This window comes from Trichosurus vulpecula, chromosome 9 (genome assembly GCF_011100635.1).
Source record: "Trichosurus vulpecula isolate mTriVul1 chromosome 9, mTriVul1.pri, whole genome shotgun sequence".
NCBI classification, from domain to species: Eukaryota; Metazoa; Chordata; class Mammalia; order Diprotodontia; family Phalangeridae; genus Trichosurus; species Trichosurus vulpecula.
The window spans coordinates 147,047,188-147,068,832 of record NC_050581.1 but is presented as its reverse complement, the minus strand read 5'-3'; the positions used below and the strand labels follow the sequence as shown (position 1 = coordinate 147,068,832).

Below are 21,645 nucleotides of genomic sequence, written 5' to 3'. Positions count from 1 at the left end.
TACAGCCTAAGAAATAAATTCTTACTGCTAAATTAAGGAAATGGGAAGAGAAAGAAAAAGAGGGGATGGGAAGAAGCAGGGGGAGGCATGGGGGTAGAGATATCAAATGGTGCACATTAAACAGAATGAAATAGAGAAACTTAAATGATGGATTATCCCACTCCTTCTCCTTGGCTTTCAGCCTTTTTTCAATCCAAAATGTGGCTGCTAAAATTATCTTCTTTTATCTGCCACTTTGAACAAATCACTTCTTTCCAAAAACTCTCCATTGTTATGTTAGGTTCTGTGTACCCACTGCCCTTTATAAGACTTGACCAATTCACAATTAATTTCAAGTCCTCCGACCACTCGATTTCTACTATCTCTTCCTGTTCTTTTGTTCACTTTAGCTTCAATCAAATAAGCCTGCTCTCAAACCCACTTTATTTTCTTCACTGATTCTCTTATCCCTTCTTTGTACCAGCTCAATTTCCTTGAACAACCTTCTATTTCGTATCTGTCAGACCTACTATCACTCCTCTAATTTGAAACTCTCATCAGATCCTATTAACCCCAAGAATACTTCTTATGAAGGTCAGGAAACAGAAAAATGTTCATCCCGATCAAGTGGTCAAGCCACTACTCTTTTCCACACCAATTTCCAGAAGCAGGCTATTTATATGATCACAACCGGGTACAAAGGGCCAAGAGGAGGTCTTCATCTCTATTATAAAAAGCTCCAGTTACACTTGTGATAAAGGAAGCCTTTTAAAAAATAATTTGTCTTGTAAAACAGATTCAAAGACACCATCTGGCGGGGTGAAGAACCTGCAGCCTCGAGGCCATATATGGCCTTCTAGGTTCTTGGGTGCAACCTTTTGACTGAATCTAAGTTTTACAGAACGCATCCTTTTATTAAGGAGATCTGCTCTGTGAAGTTTGGATTCAGTCAAAGGGCCACGCATGTGGCCTCAAGGCCACAGGTTCCCCACCCCTGATATCTGGCCTATGAACAGTAAGCACACAAGATGTTTCACTAGTTCTTTCCATGGTTCTTGCTGCCACGGGGAGAATAATGTCATTAACAGTAAGACTGAGTGGCCTCCAGTCCTGATCCCAACACCAGAGGCATTTACCTAGTTTAACAGCATTTGGGGGGACCTCCCAGGGTGAAAATTCCTTCCACCAATGCCAATCAGCAACTTACCTACACCTATCATTTTGAGAGTTGCCTGGAACACTGGGAGGTTAAAAACCTTGTCTGTAGTTACACAGCTGGCATACCTCAGAAGTAGGACTTGACTCCAAAGCCAATCTTCTAGCCACTCAGTCATTGCTGTCTCTCACAAAGTATGACCCAGAGTATATTCCTAACCTGGATCCACTTTTTTGGTTTGTTTTTTCAGACTCTTGACCCTGGAAAATGTACAGGGATAGATTATATTGCAAACTTACTGTGTTATACTCTTCTTCTACAGTTTCTGACCCTTCCGTAGATCGGGCTACCACTTTCAGTCTTCCAGGTGTGCCTTCTTCTAACTGCTGAATCTGATAACAATAAATTATATGTTTACACCAAAGAAAGCAGTAAATCCTGAATCAACATTACATACAACTTTCAGCTTCCCACAAGAATATCTGCAATGCTCTTATGAATTTAGATGGAATATCTGCGACTGCTATTCCCCATGAGATTTCCACCCTGAGGGAAGAGTTGATTTGAGGAGGGTGGAATAAGGTAAATGTTAAGATACTGAAGGATTTTTCTTAAAGGATGCCCAAACTCCACACACTCACCTTCACAGGTACGTATCTCCTGAGGAACTTCACACCCTCCAGTTCCATGTAAGCACCTATTTTCTCAGCTATTTCCTGATCAAAGCCACGAAGAAGGACGGACCGCACCATAACTGTGACATTTAGCCCGATGCCAGCGAGGAATCCCGCACACTCCAGGGCAACGTAAGAAGCCCCCACAACTAACGTCTTCCCAGGGCAATAAGGCAGGGAGAAAAGATCATCACTAGATGGGGAAGAAGCAAAACCAACTCATTCAGATTTAGGTGGAATTCCCCCTAATTATGAAGATGAGACAATTTAAAGTGATGCTACCCTTTCAGTTGTACCTCACCTAGTGATACAATACTCTTTATCTCCTGGGATTCCTAAATACCGAGGTCTTTCACCTGTTGCTATGACAAACTTCCCTGCAGTGTGAAAGGTTTCCTGTCCTTTCCTATTGGTTGCCTGGAAAAACAGAAGGTGAAACAACTGAAGGCAGTCATATTTTCTTGAAAGCATATATGTAATAAGACATCATCAGAAAGATTTATGTGCTTAATCGCATGTAGTGCCACACCACATGCACTACAAAGTGAATTTCGATGATGTAGTCACACTCCCTACAAATTTACGACCTAAGCCAGCAAGCACAATACATTTGTGTATATGCATATGCACGTATGCATACGCATACACACACACACACACACACACACACACACACACACACACACACACTTTTCAAACAAACAGGCAGCAGGATTATAGACTCAGATCTGAGAGTTGGAAGAGACCTTAGGGGTATTGAAAATAATCTTGCATATAGCAGGCACTCAAGGATTTGCTAGATGATTTTTGTATTAATTCAATACAAACATAAGAACATGCATATTAGAATGCGAACAAACAGTTTAACTGGTCTGTTATCAGGGCTTTGCTGGAACTAGCTCAAACCAAGAGCGTTTACACCTTGGATATTAGCAAATGCTGCAAATCAGGCCTTGATTTGTTTTGGTGATTATCTAGACTTAAAGGGACGGAGAAAATGTTAATAATGCAAATTAAACCTAAAAGTGTGGCATGTGCGCAATTTTCCTCTAGGGAGCTGGTTGTTAAACATTTACCAGTACAGCTGTTAATAGTAAATTTGACAATATAGGTGAGCCAACTTTAATGGTCTTAAAGGAGACCATTTAAATGGCCATCTCAGCTGATAGCTAATGTCTACAAAATATTTTGAATTCTTAAATCACAAGGCACAATTAATACAAACTTTTCTCTTTTAAATATCCTAACCCTTTATAGTTTCCAGACAGAACATGTTCTGGTTATTTAAGACAGCAATCTAACTTAGAAAGTGAAACAAGGTTTTAAGTTAGAGAAAAGGTTTTTTTAAAAATGAAATTTATTCAATTTACCAAAAGGACTCAAGACCCTAAGTGGCAAGGAGAAGTACATTCTGATTCTGAAACAAGTCAAGCATGTGATAACAAATAACTAATTCATACTTACAGCAATACATTTTGGTTAAAAATAACCACACATGCAAAAGCAAAGCAAAACAAGAGATAAAATGGAACCCGTACCTTTATTTTATGGTGTTCAACAAATTCACCATAGGAATTGGCGTATGTCACAGATTTCTCTCTCAAAGCCACCCTGTACCCCCAATTTAAAGAGCCAATGTGGTTCTGAATTCCTTCTGTCATGGTCTCCCAGTTGTGCTTAACTAAAAGTAAACAGAAGACTGAAATTTAAAATCAAACTTAGTTTAACGACACCACTCATAACACACAAAGACCAACAAGTATACGAAGCTCTGAAGATGCTGAGGACAAAAGCATCACCTCTGCACATCCACACGACAGCTTTCTAACTCTAAAGAATTAAACATGCACAAAGAACAGGGTTTCAAAGGCGCAGCTGAAAGAAAGACAAGTGACAGGAGACGGGCATCAGGGAAAGCTGTCATGCTTCTGGGGCCCTTGTAGAGTCCCAGTGTCTCAAAGAACTCAAAGCCAGAAGGAACTGTAAAGACCACCGAGTCCAGCCTCCTCACTTCACAGAGAAGGAGGTGGAATGATTCGCCCAGATCACAAAGCGGGCAGGGAGATTAACAGCTGTGATTTGAACCCAGGGCCCTTGACACCTGAACTCAGATCCACCTACAAGGCCAACAAACTTCCATCCCCAAGAGTCAACCACAAGAGGGAGGTTCCCATGGGAACATGAATCCAATTCTTCTCTTCCCAACCTCAGGACCACCACATCTTCGGGCTCTCTCACAATACATGTAGGCTCACGAACACGCCCATTTTAAAGGCCCAGACTTCACAAGCTCAGGGAGCTGCTGGATGCTGCTGTTGTTTTCAACTAACACTTAGAAGTACTTAGAAGTAACAGGGTTAAAACTGAAGTTAATTTTTAAAAACTGAAAGGACCTGGAGCAAAGAGCCATGAAACAAGAAACAAGGAGAGCTGGACTGTGGGAGAGAGGACACCGAGCCATGTCCCTTATTAGCAGCCTGACCCCTGCAGTCTACAAGTGCACGATTCCTTGCTGTTGGCGAAGTGACCTTAGCAGGCCCTGCTAGCCTAAAGGAGAATTCAAGAGCGTTCCCCACCGTCTCCTAGCTGTCCTAATGGAGGCCACACATTTTAACTAACTGATGTCAAGATCTGCTAAGCAATGGAAAAAAAAAATAGAAAGGATTAAGTAACCTTTAAGGGAGCTCAACCAAAATGGAAAGCAAGATAAAATGGCCCACAACTTATCTCCAGTCAAATAGCACTGCCATTTACCCGGGCTTGTCCCCACCTGATGCCCCCGAGTTTTTCTGCACAGAAAAACTGGAAGTACAGTTATTACTAATCACTCAGAGAGAACCCCTCTCCAGCAGAACTTTCACGAATTCCAAGATGAATTCTTACATATCTGAGAATGGAATACTACAGTAACAGTTACCCACATCCTAACTCCAATTCCAAGTAATGAAGTCATCATTCCTCAGTGATGAATTCCCATGCCATTCGCACACCTGTGGTCCCAACTATGGGGGAGGCTGAGGTCTGCAGATGTCTTGAGCTCCAGAGTCCTGAACTGTAGTGTACTATGCAGATTGGGTATCCACACTAAGTTAAGCATCAGGATGGTAAGCCTCCAGAAGAGAAGGGCCACCAGGTTGCCTAAGGAGGAGAAAACTGGCCGAGGTTATAAACAGAGCAGATCAAAACTCCCATGCTGATCAGGAGGGGCATTAGGTCCATTGGGAGCCTCTATACTTCCAATCTGGTTGAGATGGGGAGACTCAGGCTTAAAAACAAAACAAAAAGAATCCACCAATGCTCAAGCCACTACCCTTCCCTTAAATCTAGCACTGCCTTAACAAGTTCTCCAAAAGTCTAAGATATGTGATTTTGGACAACCTGTAGCAGAGGCTTCAAGTTCTCAGACTTTGGGGAATCCTAGCAATAAGGATGGGGAACGAAAGGGGAAAAAAGTTGCATTTCAGAAAACAATAAGCTACTGCCATTGATTTACAAAATAGGAGTCACTGTTCAATCACTCCTTTCAAATTTTGTCCTCCCTGTTCATAATAAATCATGTTACCCAGTGGAATGCAAGCTCTTTAAAAGCAGAGATATGCTTTTGAGCCTCCACTTGCACAACGAGGTACTGAACAGATGTGTGCTGAAGGGACGGACCCAGAGGATTCTGGCTATCACCTAATCCTGGTCCCTTAGTCAGCAGCAGACCCCAACTAGTACCCAAGCGTCCTAATTGCTGTCCTATGCTATTTCCAAGACATTGTTCTGCTTCCTGATCCTGTTTGGTTACTATGTTACCATTAACTCAAATTAAAAGACTCATTTTTCATCAGATCATGGAGTTGGAGGTGGAAGGGACCCATTCCCCTACTTTACAAATGAGGAAAGGGGCTCCAAGGGCCCGAGGTCAGTCAGAAAAGTGACAGAGGCAGGATGGGAGCTCAGCTCTCAGACTACACCCCCAGCTCTCCTCCCCTGCACCATGTTGCCCCTGCAGTAGCTGTTACCAGGTGTTTGCAGGGGCTGTCAAGCCCGTTTCAATGTAGCCTAGCTAACCCCAGTCTGTCTCCTCGGAAGCCCTAGTTTCCATCTCTTTACATGCTCTCATCAGCGGCTCCCTGCACTCTCCAAATCTCCCACATCCTCCAAGCTGTGAAGGTCAGAAAGGGCTGCCCCTACAAGAACAAGAACAGGGCTACGTAAAGGAAATGGAGTTTGGGAGGTTTCTGGTGTTTTGGTTTTTTATCCCTGAAAAAAGATAATTTTTTAAAAATGTTGATTGTTTCCTGAGAACTCAGCAAATCCTTTACTGGTCAAAGAAGTAAAACACTGTCTTCTTGGCATAAACATCACTGTCCAATATGACTATGAAGGAGTGTGGAATTTGGGTCATCTCCAGGGTTTCTCAGAGACCAGCTTATGTCCTACAGACAAAGTCCAGAGCAGCTCTGTATAGCTTTGGCCTAAACAAACAACACTGCCTCCTCTCAAGTACACTCGGAGAACCTAGCTGACTATTCCTTAGTACGACCCCCATAAACATATTTAACAGGCACTAATTAAGTACCTACTAAATAAACGCTCGATATCCTGAATACAAAATAAGAATGCATTATACCTCCTTCTCAAGGAACTCAGACTTGGAATCCAAGTACAGCTTTATTTAGGCTATGTAGAGAACAAAACTGGAGTCTGTAAGCTGAACCCTAAGTGGGAATTAGCACAGCGAGTGGCTCCTTCGGAGAGCATCACAGAACTTAAGAGCTGGAAGAAGAGCTTCCATTGATGAGCACTCTAAGATTTATGAAGAACTTCCCACACGTTGTCTCACCTGATCTTTACAAGAAACAAATAGTTTATTATTTAACAGTTGTTATCTGACCCCTGTTACAAATGAGGACACAGAGGCTCAGAGAGGTCAAGTCACTGGCTTATAGACACACAGCTACTATGTGTTAGAGGCTGAATTTGCACTCAGGTCTCTTCTGATTTCATGTCCACCATAGTCATTTGTTCCCCTCTCCTCCCCTACAAAGCAATCTGCATGCCATTACCCTGATAAGCTGCCATCTAGCCTCTGCTTCAATACTTTCCTGCAAAAGGGAACCTCCCACACTAGGCAGGCAGGCAGCCCATCCGGTCCTAGCTCAGCTCTAACTGCTAGACACCAGCCTCGTTGGGCTTGAATCATTCTCCATTGCTTCTCATTCTGACCACTGGGCTACAATGAGAGGCAGCCCCCTGAGTCGCACCTCGGGACCCTTGATGACTTAAAGAGAGTGCTCAGGTTCTTCTCTAAGTCGTCTCTTCTCCAGGTGAAGAAGCCCTAGCTTTTACTCACAAACAGAGAAAGAACTACGAAGCCCGAATGCAGACTGAGGCAACCTATCTGCTCTTTTTTTTTTCCTTCTTTCTTGGTTTTCCTTTCTTTCTTGCTCTCCTTTCTCATGATCCATTCCATTGGTTATAATCCTTCTTTACAACTGGACTATTATGTAAATAAGTTCAATGTGAAGGTGTACGTAGAACCTACATTGGATTACATGCCGTCTTGGGGGAGAGGAGGGAGGAGTGGCAGGGAGAGACAATTTGGAACTCAAAAACTTGTGGAACTGAGTGTTGTAGCCTAAAAATAAAAAATACATTAAAAAAAAGTATTGGGACTTCAGAAAAACCTGGAAAGACTTACATGAACTGATGCTAAGTGAAGTGAGCAGAACCAGGAGAACACTGTCCACAGTAACAGCAACATTGTGTAATGACCAACTTTGTTAGACTTAGCTCTTCTGAGCAATGCAATGACCTAAGACAATTCCAAGACTCATGATGGAAAATGCCATTCACATGCAGAAGAAACAGCTATGGAGTCTGAATGTAGATCGAAGCATATTATTTTCTCTGGTATTTTGTGTTTTCTTTCTAAGTTTTTCCCTTTTGTTCTGATTTTTCTTTTACAACATGACTAATGTACAAATATGTTTAATATGATAACACATGTATAGCCTATATCATATTGCATGCCATCTTGGGAAGGGGAGAGTGGAGGGAAAATTTAGAACTCAAAATCTTACAAAAGCTAATGTTGGAAACTAAAAATAAATAAATTAAAAAAAAGAAGCTCCAGCTTTCTGGCCTTTCCATGTTATGTGGTATTTGGCTTCTTATGTCCTGAGGGGGTTCTTCTCTGGACAGGTTCTATTTTGTCAGGGTACCCCTTCAAGTGTGGCTCCCAGCACTCCATCTGTAGTCTAACAGGATCCAGAACGAAAAGTCTGGGGCTGAAGCACCTATTATAATCTACCTTCACTTGATATGGACAGACTTTATTATTCTCACCCACAAATCTCATGCGTAGTAAAAGCAATTTCACACCTAGATAAAAAAGGGTAAGTGATACACTCTCTTTTTGCTCTCCTAGTCTTTTCATACCTCATTACCTACCTTGTTCCTCATACTCCCATCCGAACTTCCTGGAGTCTTTTAAGGCCTGCCCCAAAAGGGCAGCCTGATGCATCAATTTTTTAGGAATACATCCGACATTTACACAAGTGCCACCAAGACCTAAGAAAGAAAATCATAGTTTAGATATTTCCATTGGATTATGTATTTTCTGTGTGGTTGGTGTACTGCTGCCTGGGATGAAATTCAAGGGTCCCAAAAAGACCACTGCCAAATCTTGCTGTTACTCTTGGGGAGGAAGCCTAGAGCAGTTTTTAAGCATTTTTGAAGTCATGGACCCTTTTAGCAGTCACATGAAGCCTATGGACTCCTTCCAATATCAAACCCTTGCATTCAGCCAGGCTCATAACCAAGGCATCATCCTGACCTCGTCATTCTCTTTTACTCCTATATCCCTTCTGTCGATTTGACCTTCACAACAACTCTTGTACTCTCCCCCTCTTCTCTTCTGACACTGCCACCCCCTGGTGCAGGCCCTCCTCATTTCACCTTTGTGGTTGGTCTGCCTGCCTCAAGTTTCCCCCCATCCCAGTCCATTCTCTGCTCATCTGCCTGATTGATTTTCATAAAGGACAGCTCTAACCATGTCTCTCTCTCACACACACACACACACACACACACACACACACGCACGCACGCACCCCTCCAGTGGTTCTCTATTACCTCTAAGATCAAATGCAAAACCCTCAGTTTGGCATTCAAAGTGTTTCAGTCTTTTTACATCTTACCCCCTCCAGAAAATCTATAAACCAGTGACATCAGCTTCCTTGCTGTTTTTCATACAAGCCTCTGTGCATTTTCACCAGCTTTCCTCATGTCCCGAATTCTCTCCTTCCTCACCTTTACCTCCATCTCCTGGCCTCCCTGGCTAAAATCCCACCTTCTACAAAAAGTCTTTCCTCGTCCCCTTTAATGACAGGGCCTTTCCTCTGAGCTGATCTCCAGTTCATTCTGCCTAAACCTGGTTTGGGCCTAGCTGTTTGCCTGTTGTCTCCCTCATTAGGCCATGAGCTTCTTGAAAGCAGGGACTGTTTTGCCTTTCTTTGTATCCTCAGAACTGAGCAGAGTCATAGTGCTTGCAACATAATAGGCCCTTAATAAATGCTTGATGACTTACCTTCTTGGAATCATATTTTTAATACCAGATAAAATATATAGCATTACAAAAGACACCAACTATCCTGAAATATAGTTATCAAGATAGTAAAAAAACAAGAACAAGTTCACGGCTCCCAGGTTAAGAACCCCTGGCCTCACAGAAAGGGCGAATCAGCAGGCAAAAGATGAACCTTGAGTTTTTCAGAATGCATAGGGGAACTAGACAGAGTAAGAACAAACTTATACCAGATAATAAAATTATGCTGACCCTTTTTGGGAAGAGAAAGTTATTGGAAGGGATATGGGCTGAGATATATGAACTTCAAGAAGATTACTCAATAGAAATGATCTACAAAAAGAATACTCACTCAACATGTTATATCCAACTAGCAGATAGAAGAAGAGCAGAGGTGGTATTGTCATATGTTTGGACTAAAGGCATATGATGATCATGCAGTCAGTATGGCTTTGGAATTTAAGAGGGAAATGCCAACTTTACACAAAGTTCAATCAAGTTCACTCCAAGACAAAAAGCAGGTTGTGATAAAGTAACAAGGCATTATTATTTACACTCTAACTATCCCAGAGGATCTTTAAATAATAGCAAATAGCAGAAACAGGTTAAAGGCAGGTTTCCTTCAGCTACATCAAGCTCAATAATAAAATAAATTAGATTTATTATAGTACCACTCTGGTCACAAAATCAGGTATAAGATAATGCACCATGACCATGATTTCTTTCTTTACCAAGCTAAAAGTCTGAATTTTCTTTCTGCTTATGAGTCAGACTGGGCCAGTGTCTGAGATGTGAGGATGGGGGAGGGAAGATGGGCCTGGGATCTCCCCGGTAGAGGCATGTTTTGACAGCATGTTAAGGCTGGCAAAGCCCCTGGCATGTGTTCTCATGTGAGTTTTACAACAACATGGTGAAGTGCTACAGATATTTTGCAAATGAAGGAAATAAAGTGCAAAGGTGTTAGGATCAGGATGTGAACATAAGCCTTTCTAACTCCAAGCCCAGTGCCTACCCACTTATGGATCTATTTATGGAACAGTAATTTTATCACTGCGGGCACCCCTTTAACCAACCCAGATCACCACCTCTCAATGCCCTAGTAGATGGCATTCGTGTGTGGCTGTACCTGAAAAATTCACCGTACCTCTCGAGACTGGTCCTGACCAAAGGCAAAGACAGTAACTACCCAGACCAAGACTCAAAGGCCCTTCCCATTTGGGAAGATCGGCCAGAGTTACAACTCTTCTGTTACAGCTTTCAAGAGCCCAAGTTCACCTTTATACCTCAATGAAATATCACAGTAAGATTTACTGGAAGAACTTATATTGATATTAGCATATTAATGGTGCAGTGTTAATGTTCCACTAGACTTGAGTCCCAAAAGTAGTAAGGTAGCTAGCCTGAGGTATTGATTCTATTTATGGTATGGATCTGATGTTATATATACAGAATATGGGGGAGAAGGAAGAAAATGAAAGAACAAGAGTTGAGGGAGCAGTGGTGATTTACAAAAGAAAAGGAAAAAACAGGAGAGCTACTGAAACATTTTAAAAAGTCCATAGATAAGGATAGAAGGAAAGGAAGCTCAGAAAGAAGCAGAAAAATGAAAGCAGTTCTGAAAGAAACATGCTGAGTTTTTTTACTTATTTAAAAGCAAGCAATGTGGAAAAGAGACTCACAGTTTCCTATGGGATCCTTACTAAGTCAATCAGTTGATAAGCATTTATGAAGCACCTACTATGTGCTAAGCACTGCAGTTACAAAGAAGGGCAAAAACTGCTTTCAACATCATACAAACAACTAAGTAAAAACAAGAAGTTACAGACAGAATAAATTGGAGATAATCACTAAGGAAAAACACTAGCACTGGGGGGAGGGGAAAGACTTCTTGTAGAAGGTGGGATTTTAGATGAGATCTGAAGGAAGCCAGGGAGGCTGGGAGATGGAGATAAAGATGAGGAAGAAGAGAACTCAAGGAACAGGGAGAAAGCTGGTGAAAATGCAGTCTTGTACGAGAAACAGCAAGAAGGTTGCTGTCACTGATGCACAGGCTATATGGAGCGGAATAAGGTGTAAAAAGACTGGAAAAGTAGGAAGGAGCCCAGTTACGAAGGGCTTTGAATGCCAAACCCAGAGGTGATACAGAACCACTAGAGATGACTGAATGGGTGTGTGTGTGTGTGTGTGTGTGTGTGTGTGTGTGTGTGTGAGAGAGAGAGAGAGAGACAGACAGACAGACAGAAAGAGAGAGAGAGAGAGAGAAACATGATCAGGCCTATCCTTTAGGAAGGCGAATTAGGCAGTTGAGCGGAGGGTGGATTGGAGGAGGGGGAGACCTGAAGCAGGGATATTAATCAGAAGGCTCCTGCAATAGTCCAGGAGTGAAGTGGTGGGGGCCTGCACCAGGGCGGTGGCAATGTCAGAAGAGAGAAGGGGGAGTACAGGAGAAGGAAGAATCATCAAGCCTTGGCTGTGGGATGGATAGGGGGAGGTGAGAGACAAGAAGGAGTCAAGGATGACCTCCAAGTTGTAAGCCTAAGTGATGGGAGGACCTGGTGCCTTCAACAGTAATAGGAACATTAGGAAGAAGGAAGAGCTTGGAGGGTAAAGATAATGAGTTCAGTTTGAGAGATGCTCAGTTTAGATGCCTATGGGACATCCAGCTCAATAGCCAACAGGCAGCTGGAGAGTCAAGGTTAGGAGATACTTTAAGTTTTGGATAATTAGGTCTGGGAATCATCAGCTTTGAGAAGATAACTGTGAATCCATGGGACCAGATGAGATTACCAAGTGAAATACAGTTCTACTTTGTACATAAAAATGCTCTTTTTTTAGGATGTTTATGTCCAAAAGAAATAAATTTTAAAATAAATGTACAATTCTGAACTTATTTTTGTATATTGGGAAAGAAAGATAAGAGAAAAATAAAATCAAAGGAAAACCCTAGACTAAAAATTTTGTGAGACAATTAAAAACTAATGTTTTCTTTGTAATTTTTGCTTAAAAAAAAAGCCATCTAATTAAGGACATATAGAACAGTGACAGAAATAAGACCAAAACCTAATTTATTTTATATTAAGATAGTCAGCAGTATTAGAGAAATTGCTATTCAGGAGTTCTGAAAACGACAATTCAAGCAATTCAAACAACACTCTGGTGACACTGAGATTTTAAAACATAAGCAAAAAGGAGTTGAAATAGCTTACCCCACGATGTGCCCAAAGGAGATGGTTTAACAAAATCTAGCACCATAACCTTCTTCCCCAAAACAGCAGCTTCCTGCAAAAAAAGGTAAATATTAAAAATCTTATGATTTTCCCAAACATTTTCTTCTGCTCAAATACACAAGACAAAACTATGTATGTCATTCAAATAACACAAAAAAAAAATAAGCTTCCATCTTATTAAGGTTGACTATTACAACAGAAATTTCACAGGAAATATCAAACTTAAAGCTATACATACTCTAGTTTACAAAGCAAGAAAAAAAAGTTCCAAGAAATGGCATCTAACAGTTAGGAAGAGCAGCCTCCATCTATCCCCTCGGGTTCTCCTACCTTCGAGCACGCCAGCCCACCAGAACCACCGCCAATCACAATAAGGTCATAATCATAAGTCGCTGAGTCATCCTGTAGAAGTCTCTGTAGTAAACCACTCTGGTGAGCCTATAATTTGTACAGAAGGTCTAATATGAGAGCAAGTCACGCTGATTTTCTTAAAATCTAATTCAGTTTCATTCTTTTTAATCAATGTTGGTTTGCTCAACATTTTAGGAAACAACCAATCTGGAAGCTATACAAGCAGGAATTTAAAATTCCCTCCATAGCTATCCAACGGGATCTAACTTGTCAGAAACCATACCCAAGATCACGGGTGCCCCAACACCTGACAGCTAGCAAATGCCACCTACCCACAGACCACATTTTTGTTCTTACTTCAGCTAGAGATCATTAATAAGACATTTTTCTTGGACTGGTCACCAAAATTTTATATCTATTGGTAATCAGCTGGAAAGTACCATTTCCTAAGACCTCCACATAGTTTAAAAAAAAGTACCATATTTCTCCATTTATGAGGATAATAATACCTACTAGACCATGTGTTTTCAATTGTTTACTCAATAGCAGTCACAGAATGTACCAGGCCATTCTGTCATTTGTCATACCCCCCTGTCATCAATGCTTTGTAGTTAGCTACAAGAGAACTAGCTGAGATTAGGATCTGTGCCCTTGCAAAAGTTTTATTGACGTAAAATCAATTAATGGAACCCATGATTACAGCCTTGGAAGCACCATGTTCTAACCAACTGAGATCACTGACCTTTTCACATCAGCTCCCAACCCCGGTTTTCCCTGCATGCAGATAACAGTCAACTGAATGAAAATTAATTCAATTATGGACATTCTCTTTAAAGAATAATATTCAAAGACCCACAAATACACCTATATAAAGGACTTCTCTGACTAAACTTCAACTATTTTCTACTACTGCTGCTTAATTCTGATTGAACTTCAATAATCTATTACTATTTAAACTAAATCTTGATTTTCTTTACTCGGATTTAGAAAGAGTCCTTCCTTTCCTTTATTGTTCCTTACATGTTAAGAGGCCCCTAACTTTGTAACTTGGCATAACTTTCCAGAAGCTTGCATTTGCAGCTTTCTTAGGCTGTCCCCTTTCAAACATTCTACATTCCAGTCAAACTGGCCTACTTGCTGCACCTTGTCCACAACACTCCCTCCTCTCCCACTGCCATGCTTTTGCTTAGGCTGTTCCCATGCCTAGCATGCACACCCTCCTGACCTCTTTCTTTAGAACTTCCGATCAAGTGCCACTTCCTACGTATGCCTTTCCTGATTCCCTCAAAATTATTTTGTATTTGCCTTGTATACATTTTTCATTTACATATAAGGGTATATATTGTTTCTTCTAATGGGATATAAGCTCCTTGAGGGCAGGGATTGTTCCATGTTTGGCACTGTATCTCCCCCCCCCCCCCCGCCCCAGCACCGGGCTCAGTGTGTGGCACATAGCAGATGCTTAATAAATGCTTGCTGATTTTGTTAAATGACTTACTGATCACTTTTGTAGTGGCAAAGAACTTGGAACAAAATAGACGCTCATCAACCGGGGAATAGCTAAACACACTGGGCCACAGAAAGATAACAGGATACTACTGTGCAATAAGAAATGTTTGATAGGAAAGAATTCAAAAGACCACAGGAAGACCTATAAACTAATGCAGAGCAAAAGAAGCAGAACCAGGAAAACATACACACCAACCATGGCAACGCGAATGGAAAGCACAATAAAAGGCAAACAAAAGCCGTACAATCATAATGACCAAGCTGGGCCCAGAGAACAGTTGAGACAATGCCCATGGCCCTTCCCTCTACTGCAGAAGTGGGGAGCTCTGACTGTAGAACATCACCTGGTATCAGGCACAGGTGATGTAACCTGTCACAAGAGATGACTGGCTAAGGAACTAGGGGAAGAGATATGTTTGGAAATGAATATGATGTGGAAAACAAGAGGGAAAACTGCTCTCGATGTCTTTCGAGGTAATTCTTCAGTTGCCACAAGTAAGACTACCACTTCAGGTACTCTCACATAGGTAGGAGGCTCTGTGACTTGCCCAGGTCTACGTAAAATCCCAGGATGCTCTCTTTCTAATCAGGAGAACTTCCCTGGGAGTTGGTATAAAAGCTAATTTGCATCAGATAATAAAGATTATCTATTAACTACCTAGCAGAATCTCTCATATATTATAACCTGTCAAAAACCACTGAACTGGTACATACTAATTTTCAATAGGGTTATAACATCTCCCTCCACTTCCCTTTGAACATTTCTAAATACACAATACAAATTGCTTCCTCCTGACTACTCTTCAACCACCATCTATCACTAATTGATCTAACCTTATTTTATTTTTCTTCTGCTTTTAAACAGAATTCTGATTTCCTGATTCAATTTTTATTTAGCCAAAGTCAGGAAGCTTTGCTTGGTACACCGGGAATTCAACCAGTATCCCCCAGTACTTATATGGAGATGTCCAATCACCTCCTGAGATTACTGCAACCACTAGTGTCACTTCCCCATTCTAAGCAGATGTCAGTTTTGTGGGTTTTTTGTTTGTTTTGTTTTTGGACCCAGCCTCCCCTGGCAAGCATTCTTAAATCCCAAGCATTACTGCTGGAAAAGGCATATAATCCCATACATTCGCTTCACTTCAAGCCTCAGAGTAAACCACATTACCTGAATAGTTTTATCACATCCACCCATGTGTATTTTATTCACAAATATATTAGGCACAGTCCTTTGACTAGTTATCTCCAATAACAGTTCTTGAACCCTGGGTCCATCATCTGAGGAATAAAAAGTTAAAGATGCTGAGAAAATTTTCAAAGATTTTGTGAGATGAAATGAATGAAGTCTTTTTATGCAAAAGTTTAAGTTCAGATGTACATACTTAAAATCAAGTACATAGAGAATTAAGATTCTGAATGGAGGTAAGCCTGCCTTAAAAGGAAACTTAAGATAAATGAAGAATGAGGGTTAACAGACTTTGCTTTTCTTATGAAATCCACTAATTATACTAATATAAATAAATCTCTTGGATAAAACAAATAACAAAAAACTCAACCAAATTAGTAGCAAAGTGCTTCTGTGTATGATAACATTTGAAAAACACACTGCAAAGTCAAAAATAAAATTTTCTCCTCCTATACCCTGCCTCCCCCACCACCAATCTGGGATTCCAACAGCTCAAAATTATTTCACTTGTTAAAGTCACATGAATAGTCTAAAACTTTATCTCTTGTGGGAATTCTCAATGGTGAAGGAAAGAAAATGAATGAATCTTCATGAAGGACTAGGCCCAACTGGTAACAAGGGTGATTTCTTTCCATTGTCTTTGCCTTATCTTGGCCTATGAATAAAAGAATTTGTTTAAAATACATTGCTATCATATTAGAAACTTATGTCACTCTGTACCCTTCTCCATCCTGACAATGTAAATCTGAACCAAATATTCTGTATTTTAGCCCATACCAGTTTACTACCTTTAAAATGCATTGCTGAAGGCCAATCAGAATGGTTCGCCTTACTTGTAATAGTTGAAAAACGAATACATTTTACAAAAATTGCATATCAACACTATGTGCTAAATATTTTACTTACCAACCAGATCAAGTTCCAAGATGTTACATTCTACTCCCAAATCAGTGAAGAGCTCTTTTACCTATAACAAAAACTTGCTAGAATAAATTTCAGTATCACAAGTTGTGACATTTATGATAGAATCTAATTAAAATGTAAATGACTAAAATAAAATGATGAAAATAGACCAAGTTTTCTTTTAAAGCGCTTTTACCTTTACATTCTTAATATCTCTTGCAATGCAATTTTGAGCAGGATGAACTTGGGTAGAGGGGAAAATTGGGTAGGAGGGACGGATCAGTGTCTTACATATAAGAGGCATTTAATTAATACTTCTTGAATTTGACTGGACTTTAAATTATTCTGGGAATTTGGGATAGAATGTAATTCAACAAGTCAACAAGTATTAAGTGCCCTCTATGTGCCAGGTACTATGTTAGGCATTGGGGATACAAACACAAAAGTGGGACCACATCTTCAAGATGATTACAGTTTACTGGAAGATACTGCATATTCACAGATAAGCAAATACAGTACATGTAGAAAATAAATATAGGATTTGTCCAACATAAATATATAATGATTTGTCTGGGGGAGGGGATAGAGGTGGGGAGGGAAGACTAACAACTAAGAAATTAGAAAATTTTATTCTTCTCCTTAAAAAATTTCAAACCAATTTTTTGCTATAAAGTGATTTTGTTGGTCTGAGTACTACATAGGCATCTAGATGGTACAGCAGATAGAGCCTTCCTTTGGAGAGGCCTTGGAATCAGGAAGACCTGAATTTGAATCCTACCTCAGATACTATCTCTGTGACCCTTTCTCAATCTCAGTTTGCTCATCTGTAAAATGAGGCTAACAGCACCGAGCTCACAGGGCCACCGTGAGGGTCAAATGAGACAATAAATAGAAAGTACTTTGTAAACCTTAAAGCATTATACAAATGCTAGCTGTTTTATTTTCGGATTATTTTTATTACTTCATCCACAAATATAGCAACTCTATTGTATTTTAGAATACATGGCCTTCAGAAAACTAAACGTCACTTCCTTAACTTGGTGTTTTATCCGAGCAGGGCTTTGGTGGAATACATCTATTATTTAGTATATTAAATTTATAAACATATTTATTAACTTATGAGTTATTTGTAACCCACTATTATTGTAATGATTATCTCTCAAGAAAAGAATTGGGTCTATCTCACTGAAAAGCAGAGAAGATTTTGAGGCTAAGAAAAAGTCTACAAGGCATCCTGCACTGGATGTGAACGGAAGTATCCTTCACTTGACAGAACAAATACTGTTCATCATTCCTGAAAAGTTGGCTATGAAAATTAATAATTGCAAACTGAATGATTTTCCCCAATGACTTCCAAAGTAAACACAGAGCTGTGTTCTCAGAGAACACATTTCACTTATAGAACATAGCAAAATATACTCCAGAATGTAGCAAGTATTTTTCCAAAACTCGTAGATGACACATAATTGAAAAGGACAAACAGCTAACACACTAGATAACAGTATACAAAAAAAAAGCTCTGTGGGGGAAGATCAAAATTAAAAGTCTAGAAGAATGGGGAAAGTGCATCTAAGCTCTATCACTTATTAGGTTGTATGCAAGTCACTTAACCTCTGGAACTCAGCTTCGTCACCTGTAAAAAATACTCAACAGTCTATACCTCACAGAGCTGTTGCAGTATCAAGTGAGGTAATGGACGTGTAATTGCTTTATAAGGGTAATACACTTAGATAAATGTTAGCAATTGCTATGAACCACTTTAACAAATCAAGCTCTCCTCAGAGCCTCCAATGCCTATTTTCAACAGCCTGTTGGATTATTTCAACCTGGATATTCAGTCCTTTGGTCTTAAAATCAACTAAATAAAAACAGAGTAAATGGAACCTCTTCTAAAATGGAACAACTTGTCTTGTCCCCTAACCTCTTGCTCTCTTCTGCTTTTCTAAGAGTGGCTACACTATATGCCAAGTCACCAAGGTTCAAAATCTTAGAATCACATTTTAACTCCTTCCTCTCAACTGCCCTACACATCTAGTTAGGTAATGCTCTGTTCTTGTCTTGGAGCCAAAAGCCCTGGGTTCAAATGTCACTTCAGATACTAGCTTTGTAACCCTAAGCAAGTCACTTAACATCCTAGAGCCTGTTTTCTCATCTGTAAAAGGTAGATACTAATATTACCAACCTCATGAGGTGGTAAGGATCAAATGTGTTCTGTAAACCTTAAAGCTCTAATAAAAAGGTGACCTGGTACTATTAAACTTCTGTAGCTGCTCTACTCCCAAGGCAACCACTCTAGTTCAAGCCCTTATTTCTTCTCGACAAGGCTCCTCCTTCCACTATTATCCCTTTTCCAACTCACCCTCACACCACTCCGTCAGTCACCTTCCTAATTCACCACCCTCATGGTGCTCCTTTATTGAAAAACTTTCACTACTTCTCCACCGACCCACAGAATAACATAAAACAACCCATACTCCTGGTGCTCAGAGTTCTTCTCTCTCTAGCAGCTCCAAGCCATCTTTCCAGACTGAATTCCTATCTCTCCCTTTAAAGCACTTTACAATCAAGTTTGTTCCTTGTTCTCCTGTCTCCTGCACCTCTGTCCAGGCCATCCCCTAAGCTTAGAACTGATTTCCACCCACTTTATCTCTGCTTCATCTCTTCCACTCAGCCCCAGCAGGAATCATTCTCCCCATGATCAAGTTCCTCACCTTGCCCAGACCTCTCCTTGGTACCCGTCCTACCCTCTTGCACCACACTTATTTGTGGAGATGATAATACCTCTCACTAGACTGTAACCTGTCTGAGAGCAGGTTATACCCACTGTCTGGTGCCCACCTTGGGTATTTCGTTAATATTTGCTGAATTGGGCTTGCAGAATCTGGGGGAAATCAGAAACGAGTCTTCCAGAACACTAAACAGACCCAATTTAAGGAGACAGAGACGAGAGTGCAGACCCGAGATAAGGCAGCAGGGCAAATACACTACGTAAACATTACGAAATTGACAGTATGGAGCAAGGAGGCAAGAAATTAACATTTCCTAGCTAAGTTCGGTTACCCTGTGAGCCCGATCCGGTCCTGCACTACTGAAAGCCTATATAGTACAGGGTGACCCCGGTGCCACCCAAGCCAGCGTTATCTTGGGGAGCAGGATCCCAGGCCGGACTATTGTCACCGCAGAAAAATCCCACCGGATCCCGTTTTTAGTCCCAAGACCTTCTCTGTTGGGAAGGCACAGGGGGCAGGCTGCAGCAGCCGGGCCAGGGCAGCAGCGCCTATCTTCCCTCTAGCAGCTTGAGAAATCTGTGGAAGAGGCTCAGGGTGACCCCCTTCCCAGAGGCCGCAGGATGCTTAGCGAGGCCTCGAGGAAGGACAGAGACTCAGGCTAAGTCAGCCAAGGCAGATCTCATTTACATCTCCCTCATCCCTCCGGTCATCCCCCATCGCTGCCTGTCCATCCTGGGTCCGCCCCCCTCCCCCAACCCGCCCTGTGCAGAACATCCCCAGGTCGTCGTCCCCCATCCTGCGCCTCCTCTGGCCTTGGGTCCCCCACTGTCCGGCAGCTCAGCCGGTCCGGCCCGGTCCTCGCCCTCCCTCCCGGCCCCGGCCCGGTTCGGCCCGCGCAGCCGTCACCTTGGTGCTGTAGGGGCAGTAGCTCTTACTGAAGATCATGACGCGGTTGGTCTCGATGAGGCGCCAGAGCCGCCGCCGCAGGTCTTCACGCGGCTCCAAGTTCAGGCGGCTGTTGCCGGGGGGCTGCATGGCGCCCAGGAACGACAGCGAGGCGGGGTCTTCGGGGTCTTCGGAGTCGGCCCACTTTTCGGGAGCCGGCAGCAGGGGCCGCGGCTGTGCCTGGACGCCGGAGGCGACGCGGAACAGGATCGCCCCCACCTTCCCGGACGGAGGCGGAGGCCCCAACCAGGCCTCCTTCTCACCGCAGGGGGCCCCGCGCCGGGGGGGCCCAACGCGCTCCCACGGGAGAGCCGCACCCCACGACCTACGGAAGGAGGGACCGCACCTGACTGACTCCGGGAGCGAGGATGAGGGGACACGGCCAAGACGCTCAGGTGTGCGCATGCGCGTGCGCGCGCGGCCAGCCTCCTAGCCTCTCTGAGCCGGAGGTCGGGGAAGCCGGGTGAGCCGGTGCGGGGGATGGGGGGGACTCAACTCGCGATCCCAGCGCCGCCGTCCTACCGCTCCTCCTGCGCGTGCGCCGGGCTAGCGGCTCTCGAGCGCGCCTTCTCGTTCAGACCGAGCCAAGGAGACCAAACTATATGGCGGGGGTGTTAATAGCCAAGGACACGGAACCGGCTTCTTCGAATCTCCCTATAGAGCCGTCAGAAAAGTTTTTTATGGGCTGAGAATGTCAAATTCATAACATTTATAAAGTAATTCAATGATATTGTCAAGGAGGGAAGAACTCATGACTCCCTCTCCCTGATTTCTCCCCCCTCCAGTTGGGCTCACTCTTGGGATAACCCAACCTGGAGCATGCGCACAAGTCTCCTGCCCGCCAGCCCAGTGCCGCGCTGGTCTGATGAGCTGAAGGGAGCGCGTGGGTGGCTTTTGGAGCCAGCTCCGCCCGGGGCGAGCGGTTACCAGACGCGTTTGTGAGGCGCCTTCAGTTGTTCCGAGCGCTTCCGCGTTATGGTTCTCTTTGGTCTTCCCCTACGATCCTGGGAGGGAGACGAGGCGGAAAGCTTTGTTCTGTTGGTGCATGTGAGGAAACTGAAGCCCAAGCGGTGGAGGCCACGCTGGGATGGTAGGATTCAGAGCTGGCAGAAACCTTCCGGATGATTCTAGGCCAACCCTTTCATTTAAAAAAAAAAGCAAACTGATTTATTTGCTGTAGGGAGCTCCCGGTGAGGGAAACTCCTCCCAATGCGGTTGCGCCACTTCTCTGCGATTTATCGTCCGTCAAGTGTATCATCTATTAAGCGCCTACTGTGTGCCTGCTGGTGTGCGTGCTGGGGAGACACCTCGAGATCCTGCGATCTATCCCCTGAATAAATACATAACGTACAAAGTAATGATAATAATTGTGCCAGGCTTACGGTTGTCTCATGCGATTCTTCGTTACTC

At 42.5% G+C, this 21,645-nt stretch overlaps 1 protein-coding gene across 1 annotated transcript in view; it reads right to left on the bottom strand.

The window, feature by feature from the left end:
• The window catches only part of TXNRD3 (thioredoxin reductase 3), a 32,772-nt gene extending 11,989 nt beyond the window's left edge, over positions 1–20,783 (bottom strand). The window contains exons 1-10 of the mRNA XM_036738763.1: positions 20,197–20,783; positions 16,565–16,625; positions 15,641–15,750; positions 12,940–13,047; positions 12,589–12,661; positions 8,251–8,370; positions 3,348–3,490; positions 2,111–2,226; positions 1,777–2,002; positions 1,435–1,527 (exon numbers count right to left, since the gene is read on the bottom strand). Of these exons, the coding sequence (XP_036594658.1) occupies positions 1,435–1,527; positions 1,777–2,002; positions 2,111–2,226; positions 3,348–3,490; positions 8,251–8,370; positions 12,589–12,661; positions 12,940–13,047; positions 15,641–15,750; positions 16,565–16,625; positions 20,197–20,640 (1,494 nt within the window). The 5' untranslated portion in view covers positions 20,641–20,783. The remainder of the gene's footprint in view (positions 1–1,434; positions 1,528–1,776; positions 2,003–2,110; positions 2,227–3,347; positions 3,491–8,250; positions 8,371–12,588; positions 12,662–12,939; positions 13,048–15,640; positions 15,751–16,564; positions 16,626–20,196) is intronic.
• Between the last annotated feature and the right edge of the window lie 862 nt (positions 20,784–21,645).